At 40.2% G+C, this 15324-nt stretch overlaps 1 protein-coding gene across 1 annotated transcript; it reads left to right on the top strand.

Moving 5' to 3' along the window:
• arih2 (ariadne homolog 2 (Drosophila)) lies at window positions 1–14647 on the top strand. The gene is made up of 15 exons (XM_060881165.1): window positions 1–159; window positions 1731–2189; window positions 3719–3786; window positions 3880–3952; window positions 5196–5337; window positions 5588–5709; window positions 8784–8893; window positions 10038–10155; window positions 10281–10331; window positions 11395–11416; window positions 11517–11668; window positions 12106–12249; window positions 12347–12415; window positions 12950–13063; window positions 13914–14647. Exons 2-15 carry the CDS (start codon window positions 1941–1943, stop codon window positions 13983–13985), a joined length of 1506 nt encoding a protein of 501 aa, XP_060737148.1. The 5' UTR covers window positions 1–159; window positions 1731–1940; the 3' UTR covers window positions 13986–14647.
• Window positions 14648–15324: the final 677 nt, after the last annotated feature.

Raw genomic sequence — 15324 nt, 5'->3', positions numbered from 1 at the left:
GGCCGTTGGCTCACTGGGACCCGGAAGTGACGCCACGCACTAAGCCCCCGCTTGTATGTTCCGCTGTGCGTCGGCTCTGCTAGCTGAACAAGACAGGAGCACTTCTACCGTGTGAATATTTCATCCAGCAGAAGTCGAGCGTTTTCTTGTATCATTCTGGTAGGTAAAACAAAGTCGGTGTGTTAGTAGAGAATGCGGGTTTTCACGTGTTTTACACGTGACTTTACGCAGAGTTGTAAAATGGCCTTGTTTACATACGAATCCTCGGACTGAAGTGCGAGCTGGTGACGGCGTTCGGGTTCATCTGAGGGAGGAAATGGTTTTGTATAAAAAAAAAAAATCTTACTTACTGGAGCTAACAAATGATAAAACGCTGGAAAATATCTATGTATAACTTAACGTAGTTTTCAGTAGATCTGATACTGACTGAAAACAGGATAGTTTACACGTTTAACAAGCAGTCAGCCTCCTGCGTATCTGCTGCTTTAGCTTTAGCTTGCTAAGCTAGCTTTTATTAAGTCAGACAACAATGCAGCGTTCGCGAGTGTAAACAAACCCAACTAACGAGTTCAGGTCAACGGTTTACAGCCTCCCCGCTTTAACTGTCTGAAACTGTAATCTCCAACCAGGCACTTTGTGTGTTATTACGCGTGTGCTGTGGGTTATTAATAGTAGTAAGAGAAGAGGAGTGCACAGCGAGTTGTTTTTCGTATCTGGAAAAAGTCCAGTCTTGAGCTGGACTGGTGATAGTCTTCATTTCAGACACATCTCTTGGTCCATATATGGTGCTTTTGGCTCTGATTCAACAGTAGTCCGTGTCCAGAGTCCCAGTGTACACCGAGACATGGGTGAGTTTTGGCACTGGTCACATCATCTAACTAGAGCTAATCTTTCTTGTGATCCCTTGCCCTATGTTTAATCCGTTAAACCTCAACAGAAAGCCTTTCATTCCAGCGAAGCTTTGTCTTTGGACCATTTGTTCATTTCGACCATCTGTGACTTGAGCAACACAGGGAGAAAAAAAATCAGATGTGTGGAAAACGACCTCCAAAAAGAAATGACCCATAACACCCACACTTTTAACCTCAAAGTGTGAAATATCCAAGGTCTGTATTTCTGTAGATAAGACTCCAGGCCACCTTGACCAGCAGATGTGGGTTAGTGAAGTCGATCCAGAGAGATTAAATCGAGAGCTGGTTGTGCACCAAACCAGCTATGAATTCCCAGAATTCTTTCCAAGTATTTTCTATGCGCTTGTGTATTATGTTTACGCACGCTGACGTAGTTTATCAGCTAGACTTGATACCACCAGTATTGCACTGATCTTAGAGTACTAGGTAAAGAAAGTTTAATATACTTTTACATCTCCTGATTTCACATGTACACTGTTAAATATGTTTGTTTCGAACCTGGTGTGTGTTCCTGTGCATTTGAGAACACAGCAAACACATTCAAGTGTGGACCAAAATAACCAATAAACCATGACAGCCAGGCGATCTCTGTGCACTTCCAAGTGCGATTCAGTTACAGCAATAAAAGAGATTTGACTCTGAATCAACTCGACCACAGCAATGAACCCAACACGCCTTAATTGTAATGGTTTAGAACTGTGATGAAGGATTGAAAAACATTCCTACTCCAGTCATATATTGAATACACTTGCTTTAACTTATGTGTAATAAAAACACATTACTGATCAATAACACAATTTCTTGACTGTGTCCCTTCAGTGTCTCTCAGTTCTCTCAGCTCGTCCCTATTTCTGATTTCCTCATGAGTGACGGGGAGTGCGACTTTTTCTGCTTCTTCCGCTGCTGCTGAGTTCGGCACAGCCCCCCTGGGATAAGTGATCCAGTCTGGGGCAGACAGCGGCAGCATCGAGGGCCGCTTCCTGGTGGAGAGCGGCGTTTGAGTCGGCGCACGGATAAGCCCCAAGGGCTATGTCTGTGGACATGAGCAGCCAAGCGTCCGACAGTAATGAGGAAGATTTTGAAGAGGAGGAGAATGAGGGCGCTGAGGAAGAAGATCAGGGTGATATGACTTATTATTATGAAGGTGTGGCTGGTGACGTGGAGCAAGCGGAACCAGACGCTTTTGACCCGGAAGAATACCAGTTCACATGTCTGACCTATAGAGAAAGCCAGAGACTGCTGACTGAGGAGGTCAACCATGTGTCCTCCTCCCTTAAGGTTTGTATTGGTGTTGTGTGTGTGTGTCTGTGGTTTCTTTCAGAAAGCTGATTAGGTTGGAAGGTGGAAGATGTTTTCTTTTTGTTGCATTTTGATTTGAATTTAAAACCTTTCCCATGTCATGTTAAATGAAGATATATATGGTGTCATGCTGATGGGTTATTAGGTTACTCTCACTGAGTAGGTTTTAAGTGATCTCTCTGCACTTAACAATGTTTTTTAAACAATTAACTCCTCTTAGATAGCTGGTTATTTAGATACATTGATTCTTGGGTCAAAATAGTTTTTTTCTCAGTATTTTCTCAGTACTTCTGATTGGGGAAGTGCTCCATATGACTGCAGTTTGTGAAGCAGGCTTAAACCTGCCCTGTCCAGTATGCAAATAATTAGATCATAGTGTATTCTGACAAAAATCTTGCAGCATTTCACTGATAAAGCCTGCATGTATGACAATGCAAATCAAAACGTAGATGGAGAAGCTGGTCTTTGTGATTAAAACAAGCAGTTTCTAGCTGTTAAATTGGTCTATCTGCGTGTGGTACAGCAGAAGAATGTTTATATATAAAACGGCATACAGTACTCGTTCTTTAAATGCTATCGAAAAATAAAGCAACTGATTCCGTCGCGATCCATTAAAGTTTCATTTATTTATTTACCCCACATGCTTCAGCACTGTGGGTGGGCAGAATTGACTCACTGAACTGTCTGAACTAAATTCACTGGGAGGAAACCCTGCTGTGTTCATGTGTGTGAGGGAGAGAGTACAGGGAGAAAAATCTGTGTGTGGTTCTGCATATTTTAATGTGACCTGGCACTGGTGTGACTGTGTGGGCTGCAGTGTTACAGCTGCTTCTCCTAAAACTGGAGAATCATTATCAGCCTCAAATCTTTCACGGGCAGCATGCAGGGAGATGCTTCCTGAAGTCAGCAGCCAGGCTTTTACTAAGGCTACATTATTGCAAGCTTTTCTTCATTCTGACTAAGAAATTGCACACTAATGCTCGGATTGAGTTATTTTTCTCAGAAGGTAATAAAGAGCAATCCCCGAACTTTTTGTGTCTTATATATAACAAAGGTAATGTATTCCAAGAAGCTGGGAGTTGGTCCTGGGGTCATTCAAATGTACTGTGACGAGGTTTATTTCATACTATGAATTCCCGTCTTTGCTGTGGTCTATTACACACAAAACACACTCTTCTTCCCAAGGTGAGTGAGAATGAGGCGTCATAAATGTGTAGATTGTGTAATTGTGTAAATATGGGAGGCTTAAAGGTAGGCAATTTTAAAATCTCATCAATGAAAAGGACAAAGGAATGAGATTATATTTATATAGTAGGTGCTGTTTTTTTTTGTTTTTGTTTTTGTTTTTTCTTTTCATTTATCCAGATGTCGGTTGGTGTTCTGGCTGATCATTGCTTTGATTGGCCAAAATTGGTATACCAAATTACTGTCTTTCCTACTGCTTTACTAAATGCCTCATTAATTCTTTAGTCAAAAATAATTCACTCGTATCGTTTTTCTTTCACTAGGTGTCACCGGCTGTGGCCAAATTGGTCCTTGTACATTTCCACTGGCAAGTGTCACAGATACTAGACAGGTAATAGAACACACACATAAACTACCCTGATTAAATATGGGGCAAGTTTACAAACAAAGAAAGGGAAAAGCTGGTTTTCTCTGTGTTCTCTAGGTACAAGTCGAACTCTTCACAGTTGCTTTGTGAGGCCCAGGTTCAGCCCATAACCACCTGCCGATCTCTCACTGTGAGTATCTTTTTTTGTTGTTGTTATTTTCCAGTTTACTTCAATTATATTTGAAACACATTCTCCCTAGTGCTTTTATAGGATTTCTATTTGTGAAGTTATTTGGCAGCCTAGCTCTCTCCGTAATGTTTCCCACTGGCACGGCATTACAGTAGTTCTGGTCTCACTACCACTAACTCTGTTTGCATATTTTTTTTAAGTAATAAACAAAAACACAGCTGTATGGAAAAGCAGCAGCCACCAGCTGGTACCTAAACTAAAACCTGCAGTCAGACATGCTTTCAAGTTGGCCGCATCTGGGACATTTCTGCTTCCTCGAAAGTTGTATTGTTTACAAGTATAATGATTGAGTGTGTGGTTGTACAGTGCGGTTCAGAAACGTACATCACAAATCACATAGGGATATTAAAGTAATGCTGAAATGACTGTGTGTGCAGTGCACATTGTGTATGTGTGCTTGAACATTGTTGTTCTGGCTGAAGAAAGGAATCCATATAGTTATAGAGCTAAAATATTTATGAATAGCAGAGCAACGCGGTAGGTCTGCATGGTAATATGGCTAAAATGAAAATCAATGTTTTGTTCAATATTGAAATCAAATTATTCATTCAGCCAGTTTAGGAACAAAAGCCGTTTTATTGCATAAAACGTTTAGCCGTTTTATTGCACTTTGTCTTATTATCTCTTATTATCGTCAAAAAAAACAAAAAACAAAGGTTTTCACACAGTAGGCTACTGTATATTCCTTCAAATGTCTGTCTTCTCAATCAATACTTCTCAGTCCCATTAATTGATTGTATCTTCTGGTGCATGTCTAGAGATTTTTAGTTTTGCTTGTAGTGCTGAATGAAATCACCGTTCCCTGCAGGCTCACTGTGTTTTAGATGCAGAGACCAAATAGTGTTCAACGCTCACTGCACATAGAACTTGTGATTGTAATTTCAGAAAAACTCAAAGGTAACTGATGTTGATTATGAGCAAGTAGTCTAAGGTTGGGTTGTCCAAGGGCTGGCGTGGGTGCAGGTACAAGGCTTTCAGTAGACTCAGTCATGGCTTCTGCTTGGCTAGAACGAAACCTTTACCCACACTGGCCCTTTGTGGATAAGATTAAGCTGACCTAGGAAAGCAAAAACTGAGGACAGGATTATAATGTGAATAATTTTTCAGCCCTTCTGTATGTGTTTTGGGTAACACTGTTCTCTCATGGCTAAACTCTTTCATACCGTGTGTTTACTGTGTTTAGGCCATGGCGTCATTGCAGTGCGGTGTGTGTCTGCAGTTTGTACGGAGAGATGCGCTGCTCTCTCTACCGTGTCAGCACTCCTTCTGCAAGTCCTGCTGGGAGCAGCACTGTACTGTGCTGGTCAAAGATGGCATAGGAGTGGGTAAGTACATTTCTCTTCTGGTCTTTATCACTTTAACCAAGACAGAGTGTATTGTCTTGTAAGAATGTCTGGGTAAGTGAGAAAAGCTAAGCCTTTCATTTGTCTCTTAGTTACTAATCTGATTTTATATAGATGTTTTTACTCCGGTACATAATTCCTTTCTTTAAATAAGGTAAATTTGAATGTAACAAGAAATTTCAGTTTGACCTCGGAAAAATACATATTAATCCAACCGTGTGTGTACTTGTAGGGATCTCATGCATGGCTCAGGACTGTTCTCTTCAGATGCCAGAGGATTTTGTCCTGCCACTGCTTCCCAGCGAAGAACTAAAGGACAAATACAGACGCTACCTCTTCAGAGACTATGTGGAGGTATTGCATGTTTGTTTTGCAATAACAGATAAACAAAGAAAATACACACAGCATCACAAGTGGACAGATTAGGGATGTCATGACACCACAATGTTGTTATCACAGCTCTGGATGAAAAATAAAATAAATATTTAACTAAATAATTTAAACACGGTTTTTTATTTAGTAGTGCATTGGCGTAGACCAGTGGGGGGCAAGATACGTCTGGGTGGGGGAAGGTTAGAGATGCTGTATGACCTGCACTAATAACTCACAGCCATGTGATCAAATTGCAGGGTCTTGTAAGAATGAATTTGCAAGATGTGTATTTTTTTTACATTTTTAAATAAGGAAAACATGTGTCCCATATGAAATAAAAAAAAAATTAGTTTTGCCTTCTCGCTCAAGTTAATATGTAAGGTATAACAGAATGGCACAATCATCAAACAAAACAACAAAACAAGGAAATAATCCCTGTTTAAAAGTTTTCACACATTTAGAATCAGAATCAGAATCAGAAAGAGCTTTATTGCCAGGTATGTGTTCACATGCGAGGAATTTGTTTTAGTGACAGAAGCTCCACAGTATAACAGATTGACATATACAAAATATACAATTTGTATGTACAAGTGTGAAATGTGCAATTGAAATATAAATAGTATGTTTTAAGTAAATAATGTGTAAGAATAGTGTTGTGTGTTCCGCTTATGTTAAGTGTTCATCAGATGGATTGCCTGAGGGAAGAAACTGTTCCTATTTCTGGTCGTTCTGGTGCTCAGGGCTCTGTAGCGTCGACCAGATGGGAACAGTTCAAAGAGTGAGTGTGCTGGATGTGAGGGGTCCAGAGTGATTGTCTTTGCCCTTTTGCTCACTCTGGAGAAGTACAGGTCTTGGAGAGTGGGGAGAGTTGTGCCAGTGGTTCGCTCAGCAGTCCGGACTACCCTCTGTAGTCTTCTGAGGTCAGATTTGGTAGCTGAGCTGAACCAAACAGTAATTGAGGTGCAGAGGATGGATTCAATGATGGCAGTGTAGAACTGTACACTGTAGAACTGTTCAGCAGATCCTGTGGCAGGTTGAACTTCCTCAGCTGGCGAAAGAAGTACAACCTCTGCTGGGCCTCTTTCACAATGGAGTCTATGTGAATATCCCACTTCAGGTCCTGGGAGATTGTGGTTCCCAGGAATCTGAATGACTCCACTGCTGTCACAATGCTGTCCATGATGGTAAGTGGGGGGAGAGCAGGGGGGTTTCTCCTGAAGTCCACCATCATCTCCACTGTCTTGAGCGTGTTCAGCTCCAGGTTGTTAAGACTGCGCCAGACAGCCAGCCGTTCAACTTCCAGTCTGTAGGCAGACTCCACACCGTTCTGTATGAGGCCGATCAGTGTAGTGTTGTCTGCGGTGCAGTCATTAGAGGTGCAGTCATTTGTGTGCAGGGAGAAGAGCAGTGGGGAGAGGACACAACCCTGAGGGGTGCCAGTGCTGATGGTACGGGTGCTGGATTTGAGTTTTCCCAGTCGCACTAGCTGCTGCCTGTCTGTCAGAAAGCTGGTGATCCACTGACAGACAGAGGAGGGCACAGAGAGCTGGGTTAATTTGGGCTGGAGGAGTGATGGGATGATGGTGTTAAAAGCAGAGCTGAAGTCCATAAACAGGATCCTCACATAAGTCCCTGTTCTGTCCAGATGCTGCAGAATATAATGCAGTCCCATATTGACTGCATCATTCACAGACCTGTTTGCTCTGTAGGCAAACTGCAGAGGGTCCAGTAAGGGTCCAGCGATGTCCTCCAGATAAGCCAAAACCAGTCTTTCAAATGATTTCATGACCACAGACGTTAGAGCCACAGGTCTGCAGTCATTAATTCAGATAATTTTGAGTTTCTTTGAGACAGGGATGATGGTGGAGCTTTTGTAGCATGAGGGGACTTCACACAGCTCCAGTGATCTGTTGAAGATCCGTGTGAAGATGGGGACCAGTTGATCAGCACAGGTTTTCAGACAGGCTGGTGAAACGCTGTCTGGGTCTGGTGCCTTTCTTCTATTGATCTTCCTGAAGACCTGACACACATCATCTTCACTGAACTGAATTTTAGGTGTGGTGGAGTCGGGGGTTCCAGGAGGTGTGAAATGGGCTTTTTCAGACCTGCAATAGAACTCGTTTAAGTCGTCTGCCAGTTGTTGATTCACCACAGTGTGGGGGGATGGTGTCGTATAGTCATTTAGTTCTTAATATTGTGTAATAATTGTGCATGAGATCCTTAATTCTCTCAGTCCAGTTGCTTCACTTCCTCCAACCAATTCTTTTGGTTGTCTTACCCAAACTGCATGTTTGTGGTCTCCCCAAAGTGCCTTATTGATATTGAGGTCAGGAGACACTGATGGTCGATCCAGAACCTTCACCTTTTTCTGCTATAGCCATTGTAGGGATAACCTTGTCTTGTGCTTTTGATCATTGTCATGTTGAAACATCCAAGAGCGTCACATGCTGCGCTTTCGTGCTGTAGAATGCAAATGGTCTGCCAGTATTTTCTGATAACATGCTGCATTCATCTTGCCATCAATTTTTACTAACTCCCCTGTGCCACTGGAGCTTACCACCATGCCTCTTCAAACATAGCATTTATGGTTCTGACTAAAGTTGATCTCATCACTCCAAATGACTGCTCTAGAAGCTGTGAGGCTTGTCTAGGTGCTGTCTGGTGTACTGAAGGAGGGTCTTTTTGTGACAAGCCTCTTTTAGCAAGCATCATTTAGCATCTTGCTCATCAGTGTAAAATACAGACACTATTTGTTTTTTTCCTATATGCAGAATGGTATGTTGTTTACAAAGCTAGTATTTAAGATTATAGTTTTGCATTATATACTAGGTTGTGGTATTAAAAATGCATCAAACTTTCAGTTCCTCACACAAGTCGATCTTTCTGTCCTGCTTTAAGCTTCAATGATAATTAATATTTAGGCTTGCAGGGTGCTTTACAGAATATTTTTCCATCGTGGATGAACGTCAGGATTTGAACTGAGGATCTGAACTCAGGATTTTCACAAGGTGAACACGTTAAAATAAATAATTGTACTGTTCCGTTTCATTCTACAGAGTCACTTCCAGCTGCAGTTGTGTCCTGGTGCAGACTGTCCAATAGTCATAAAGGTGCAAGAGCCCCGAGCTCGCAGAGTTCAGTGCAGTCGTTGTGATGAAGTCTTCTGGTAAATATAAAATCATTCTAGTATACACAAACCGCACACTCAATCACACTAAACATAAACCAACATGTGCAGATTTGCTTGTGAATACAATAATGTTTAGGAAGCCCTTTAATACAACCTCAAATCAAGTCAAGAAGCTTTTATTGTCATTTCAACCATATATCGCTGTTGCAGTACACAGTGAAATGAGGCAACATTTCTCCAGGATCATGGTGCTACATGCTATCATGGTCTTAGTGAGTACAGTAATCCCTCGCCACTTCGCGGTTCAAGTTTCGCGGTTCATATTTCGCGGCCTCAGTGCATCGGTGATTTTTTAAAGATTATTCATCGAAAAATAAAAATAATAACGGTTTCCCAGGATGCCAGACAAAGAGAGAAACTCTCTCAGAGGCTTTGGACATACCCACGGGCACTCAGACAAGGCATGTGATTGGCTCCCGGCGCGAGATCTGAGCTGATTGGCTGCGCATCATCGCATCCTCTCCCAGCTTCTTCCCTTGTTGTACTGTATCTCACCACTCTCGTTCACGCTGTCAACTGTGTCTCACGTATTGTGTTTTCGTTTAGCCCTTACAATGCCTCCTAAGTGCCATGTGCTTGCAAAAGATTCCACTAGTGAGCCCAAGAGGAAGAGGAAGATTATGACCATAATTGAAAAGGTCAATCTAAGGTTTTATAGTTAAATTGATTTAAGTAAAATATATATATATATATAAAGTATAAATATACATATTTTAAACATTCTGGTACCCACACACACATACGGAAATTTCTAGGGGGGGGCACTCCTACTTCACGGATTTTCACCTATCGCGAGGGGTTCCGGTCCCCATTAACCACGATAAACGAGGGATCACTGTAGTTCTAGTCACATAAAGTGCATCTGTGCAACCTGGTGCAAACAGTGCAGGACAAGACAACAAGACAGTGCAGGACAAAAGACAGTGCAAACAAAAAATTACAAGACAATTCACAAAAGACAATACAAAAAAGACAATAAACAGAAACAGCGCTGACCAGTGTAAATACTTGTATGTTCAACAATATTGTGTGCAGTAATACTATAATGAACACAGTTTCATAGCAGCAACCTACCTAATTAGTGGCAGCTCATTGAATGTGCTACTGTCTGTCTCTCAAGTTTTAAGTGCAGACAGATGTACCACGCCCCCACAGACTGCGCTACCATCCGCAAATGGCTCACTAAATGCGCAGACGATTCGGAGACCGCCAACTACATCAGTGCACACACTAAAGACGTGAGTAAATTTACCAGCTCTGACGCATCTGCACACGCACGCAGCACATTTTTCGTTCGGATGCCACTGGTGTTGAGTTGTTTGGTGTCGAAACTGATATTTTTCTCTCTACTCTTGGATTGCAGTGTCCTAAGTGCAATATCTGCATCGAGAAAAACGGAGGCTGCAACCACATGGTGAGTAGCGTGCACTCTGGCTGCACTCCATTCTAATTCCTGCATCTTCACGGTTATTTAAAAACATGTTGTGCATACATCCAAGTGAACTTGTATCCATGTAGGCTTTCAAATATGACCGCCTGTCAAGTCATGGAGATTGTAGTTTACAAAGAGGAATTACTGGATTTAAAAATCTGTCTGCCCTATGATCCCGAGTATGAGTGATAGATGGATCGGTGGGTGGGTGGATGGATGGATGGAATCAAGTATGCTCATTAGAATTCTAAAAAAACTAAATTCTCAGTTTAGTTTCATTATCAAACTCTGTAGGTTTTTACCTTCTTATTGTACACTATATTATCTACTACCATTTCATTGTAAATATACCAGGCATTGTTTAGTTTAGACAATTAATTATTTCCCAATGCTTGATTGCTAGGAATGGGCTATTACTAAATTAATTTTAACTGTTAATTAATTAAATGCAGTTATGCTTAGCACAGTCATAAAAATACACCACAGCTATAAACAATCTGCATTTATAAAGTAGGCCGTGAGTTTACTGCTTAAAGGACAAACATGGTCAGGTCTGACGAGCAGTGGCTACAATTTGGTTGCAAGAAACACATTTGATCAGAAAAATGCAATAGTTCTGTGCTCCTACCTGACATAGATTAGATAAATAAAAACTTAAACAACATAAACATTACAAACAAAAATGCAAGATGCAATTGGCCAAAATAGCAAATATAAATAAGAAACTTCACGCAGTGGTTGTGCTCAGTAACTAAGACTTAAATGGATTTGATATTGGTCAGAATAGATCAAACATGCTTTCTTTATATGTTTATATGTTTCTTTATATTTGATTATGGTCAAATTATAATAAATATACTTTTAATATCAAATTGATAGAGGTTGATTTGTTAAAAGAAATCTTCACCTTCTCCATACTTAAAGTAATTAAATCTCGGGCTGAAATTGTGAACGTTCTTAAATTTGTGTTATTCAAGTGTTGTTTTTAGGCTTCCTGTAACTGTTTATAAGTGTTTATATTTTTCTCCTCTCTCTTTCCATGCAGCAATGCTCCAAATGTAAACATGGTAAGAGCCTAACAGCAGTGCATGTAAGATTACCTAATCAAATGAACGCAGCTCGAACATGCAGTTGTCTCGCATAAATTCGGCGTGTGTTTGTGTGTAGATTTCTGCTGGATGTGTTTGGGAGATTGGAAGACCCACGGCAGCGAGTATTACGAGTGCAGCCGCTACAAAGAGAATCCTGACATCGTGAACCAGAGCCAACAGGCGCAGGCTAGAGAAGCCCTGAAAAAATACCTCTTCTACTTTGAGAGGGTACTACATGCATACATGTGAACAAAATGTTTCAGAGAAGCCATGAACAGCCACTAGCCTAGTTTTAGGTTATTACCCTCATGCCTTTTGTGTATTATAAATGGTCCCTAAAACCCTGTGTTGTGTTTTATAGTGCAAATGGGATTTTTTGATTACTGTTTATTACTGTCAATTTCACCAAATCTGTCAAATTTATACAGGCTGATTCTTTTGATCAAATTAATCACTAAACAAATGGGGACCTTCTAATGTGTTACACAATAATATAGAATGTCTGAAATATTTCACAAGCTCATATTTGGTGCTTTTACCTGCAGCTGAACTGAGTTACAACCAGTACAATCCTTAAAGAGATCCAGTGAAGTTTGTATTCTTTCTGATTGGTCTTGGGTAGACAACAAACAGACACTAAAGTGTGTGTTTGTGAATGTGTTTAGTGGGAGAACCACAATAAGAGTATGCAGCTGGAGGCTCAGACGTATCAGCGCATTCAGGAGAAAATTCATGAGAGGGTTATGAATAACTTGGGTACCTGGATCGACTGGCAGTACATGCAAAATGCTGCCAAGCTACTGGCCAAGGTACGTACACACACTACACACTTCTTTCTGAAATATTTCATAGGTTATGCTTCACAACTGTTTTTGCCCTGTGTCTCTCTGTTGTTTCTCTTCCTAGTGTCGCTACACACTGCAGTATACTTACCCCTACGCCTACTACATGGAGTCTGGACCCCGCAAAAAACTGGTGAGTGATCTTACCAGCCATGTGCAGATTTACATTCAGACTTGTGTACAGGCCGCACATTTATTACTTATTTTAATGTTGTTTTTCTGTTGTCAACTGATGTGATGGTGGAGATCATGCTCAACTACAGTTAGTGTTTTTATTTTTTAATGAGTAATGGTAATTGACTATTAAAGTGAAGAACCTTACAGCGCTGTTGATACTATTGACGCTGACATGGCATTAAAATAAATAAATAAATAAAAAAAATTTGAATGACTCTCTTAAAAGAAGTTATTTTTTCCCCACAATGTCTTAATAAAGCTAGTACAGTTTGTGTGATTTTAAATGTTTTGAATCTTTTAACATGTTCAGAAATCAAAAGCTTGTATAGCATCATTAAATCAATATTAAAGTACATACAGATTGACAAACTATTGACTATTGTAGAACCATAACGTCATTTAATGTTTAGCAGTTGTTTACATTGTGTGTGTGTGTGTGTGTGTGTCTGTCTGTCTGTCTGCCTGTCTGTCTGTCTGTCTGTCTGTGCAGTTTGAGTACCAGCAGGCGCAGCTGGAAGCGGAGATAGAGAACCTGTCATGGAAGGTGGAGAGGGCGGACAGTTATGAGAGAGTAGAGGGGGAGCTCAATGCCACTGATAGAGGGGTGAGAGGTTTTTGTTGTTGTTGTTTACAGCACCATCTGCTCCTAACACACAAACCATCATGCCTTTACACATTCAAATGATAACTCCCAGCCATAACTCCCTCCACTTACATTCTTACGTTACAGTGCTAGATAAAAACCTCAATACTCAAAGGGGGTAGAGTAAAGAGCATGTGGTATTGTTTCACTAGACACGAAAATAAAAATGCTTCATATTAGATTTCCACTCTAGTTTCATCTATAGTTGTTGACTTGATGCCTAGGAAAAATCTTTCACATGGTCAAATGTTTACATTCACTACATTTTGTTCTGAGAACTACACTGGTTTCTTAACTTAAAGGTGCAATAGTGTTACAATTTAACACCATAAGAGCTTGTTTTTGTTTTTAATTCAGTGGCAGTCATCCAGTGGGATTTTCAAAGACATTTTCACATTTATGATGGTTATTACTGTATTTACACTGCATTTGTTAAAGGCACTTTTTGGTTGTTTAGTAGCTGCTGCGCTGGGCATAATTGTCTTTATGGTCACAATAATAATGTCGTCTATAGTTATATTATAAGAGGGACTGGGCCTACGAGTGAATGTAGCTGATGTAGTCACATGACATGACTATTTTCAATTATTAGTGTACAGTACTGTGAGGAATAGTATACACAATACTCTACAGTATATTATTTAGCTGTACACTATGCTCTTGTCACTATGCTTATCAGAAAGAAAAAAATGATAGCGATGATCTCCTGTAGTGCCTAGCATTTGTAGGGTTCTTTAATGTTTCTTTTCTGTTTTGTTTATTTTTGTCTGCTTAATTAATTGTGAATTCATTCTTCTTCCCCCCCCAATAGGATTTGGAAAATCAGATGCACATCGCTGAACAGAAGAGACGCACACTGCTAAAGGACTTTCATGACACTTGAACGCTTGTCTGAAATGATCCCAGCATTTGGCTCTCTCTTCTATCATCCTCTCATCCTTCTCCATCTGTCTCTCACTCCAAAGATCCCCTCACCTCCCCATCCTTCACTTGTTTCTTTTGTGCTGTTTCTCATGTGTCTCTCTTTCTCTCATTCAAACATTTGGTCATATTTCTTGTATTCTCTCATGTCCATGTGATTCCCCCACCATCTCTCTCTATCCCTCTTTCTATCCCTTTCTCTATTCCTCCCACCCATCTGTCTCTTAGCTCCAGAGTTTCATCAGAGCGTGATTGTCATAGCATGATTCATGCCCCAAATTATTATTTTTTTTAACAACTCCATATCAGCACACAAATACACACACAGTTTAAAATATACATAGTTTAAAACACTCCTGAAACCTGGACTACCTGCTGCTCTTCCAGCTGAATCCTCCCAGTAATCACTTTTTGGGGGGGTTTCTCTTTTGTTTTGTTTGTTTGTTTCTTTTTTCTTTCACCCTTTCTTTTTTCGCTTTTCACTCTAGGTTGATTTATTTTTTCTTCTTCCTGAAAATGGCTGTTGATAGTTAGCTCGCTTAAAAACAAATGAAACATGCTGTAATTTTCAACGGTTGTACATTAATACAGAAATAGTTACTGAGAGAAGGTTTTTAAACCAGATATTGAGTCCTGTGTTCTGTACGCATACACACACACACACACACCCCTGTCACTTTTTTGTAAAGTAATGAAAATATGTTCAACAAATTATCAAACTAATAATGTTATTCTCTAGTGCATAATGCTTATCGTTCTTAGATTTATCTTTTAGAAACCTTCACATGAATACTTGCTGAAAGGAGAAGACCCCATTCAGTGCTTGTACTGCAGCATTCCCCTTACTGTCAAGCATATTTTGTTGGACTGTCCTGCGCATAATGACCATAGAAGGTTATTTTATGAGGCCAATTCATTTAAAGAGCTATTTTACAAGGTTTCATCAGAAAAAGTTTTAGCGTTTCTGTCATATATTAATGTAAAAAATTTCATTTAAGTTGTCTATATTTGTCTATATTTAATTCTTTGTGATTTTAGGTTATTTTAATTCTTATTAACCGTTCTTGCCATGAAGATAGCCTCAGTAGCTGACATGGCAGTAAATTATAGCATCTAACTTTAGAAACCTTCATGACTGTTATATGTGCCTTTTACTCATGACTACGTCCATTTCTGTGTGCTCACATGCTTGTTTGGCACATGTAACCACTGCATTTTCAGGTCTGAACACACAAACCAAATATAGCCAGCCCTGTTGTAAGCCAGAGATAAAATTAACCTCATGGGATGGCCCATACACA

This window comes from Tachysurus vachellii, chromosome 11 (genome assembly GCF_030014155.1).
Source record: "Tachysurus vachellii isolate PV-2020 chromosome 11, HZAU_Pvac_v1, whole genome shotgun sequence".
In the NCBI taxonomy this organism is placed as follows: domain Eukaryota; kingdom Metazoa; phylum Chordata; class Actinopteri; order Siluriformes; family Bagridae; genus Tachysurus; species Tachysurus vachellii.
The sequence above is the reverse complement of the archived record's forward strand: the minus strand, read 5'-3'. Positions and strand labels throughout refer to the sequence as shown.

Coding starts and splice junctions, on each gene's coding strand:
- arih2 (XM_060881165.1), top strand. CDS start 1,941: ATGTCTGTGGACATGAGCAGCCAAGCGTCCGACAGTAATGAGGAAGAT. Junction 3,787..3,879: donor GTGTCACAGATACTAGACAG/GTAATAGAACAC, acceptor TGTGTTCTCTAG/GTACAAGTCGAACTCTTCAC. Junction 10,156..10,280: donor TCAGTGCACACACTAAAGAC/GTGAGTAAATTT, acceptor CTTGGATTGCAG/TGTCCTAAGTGCAATATCTG.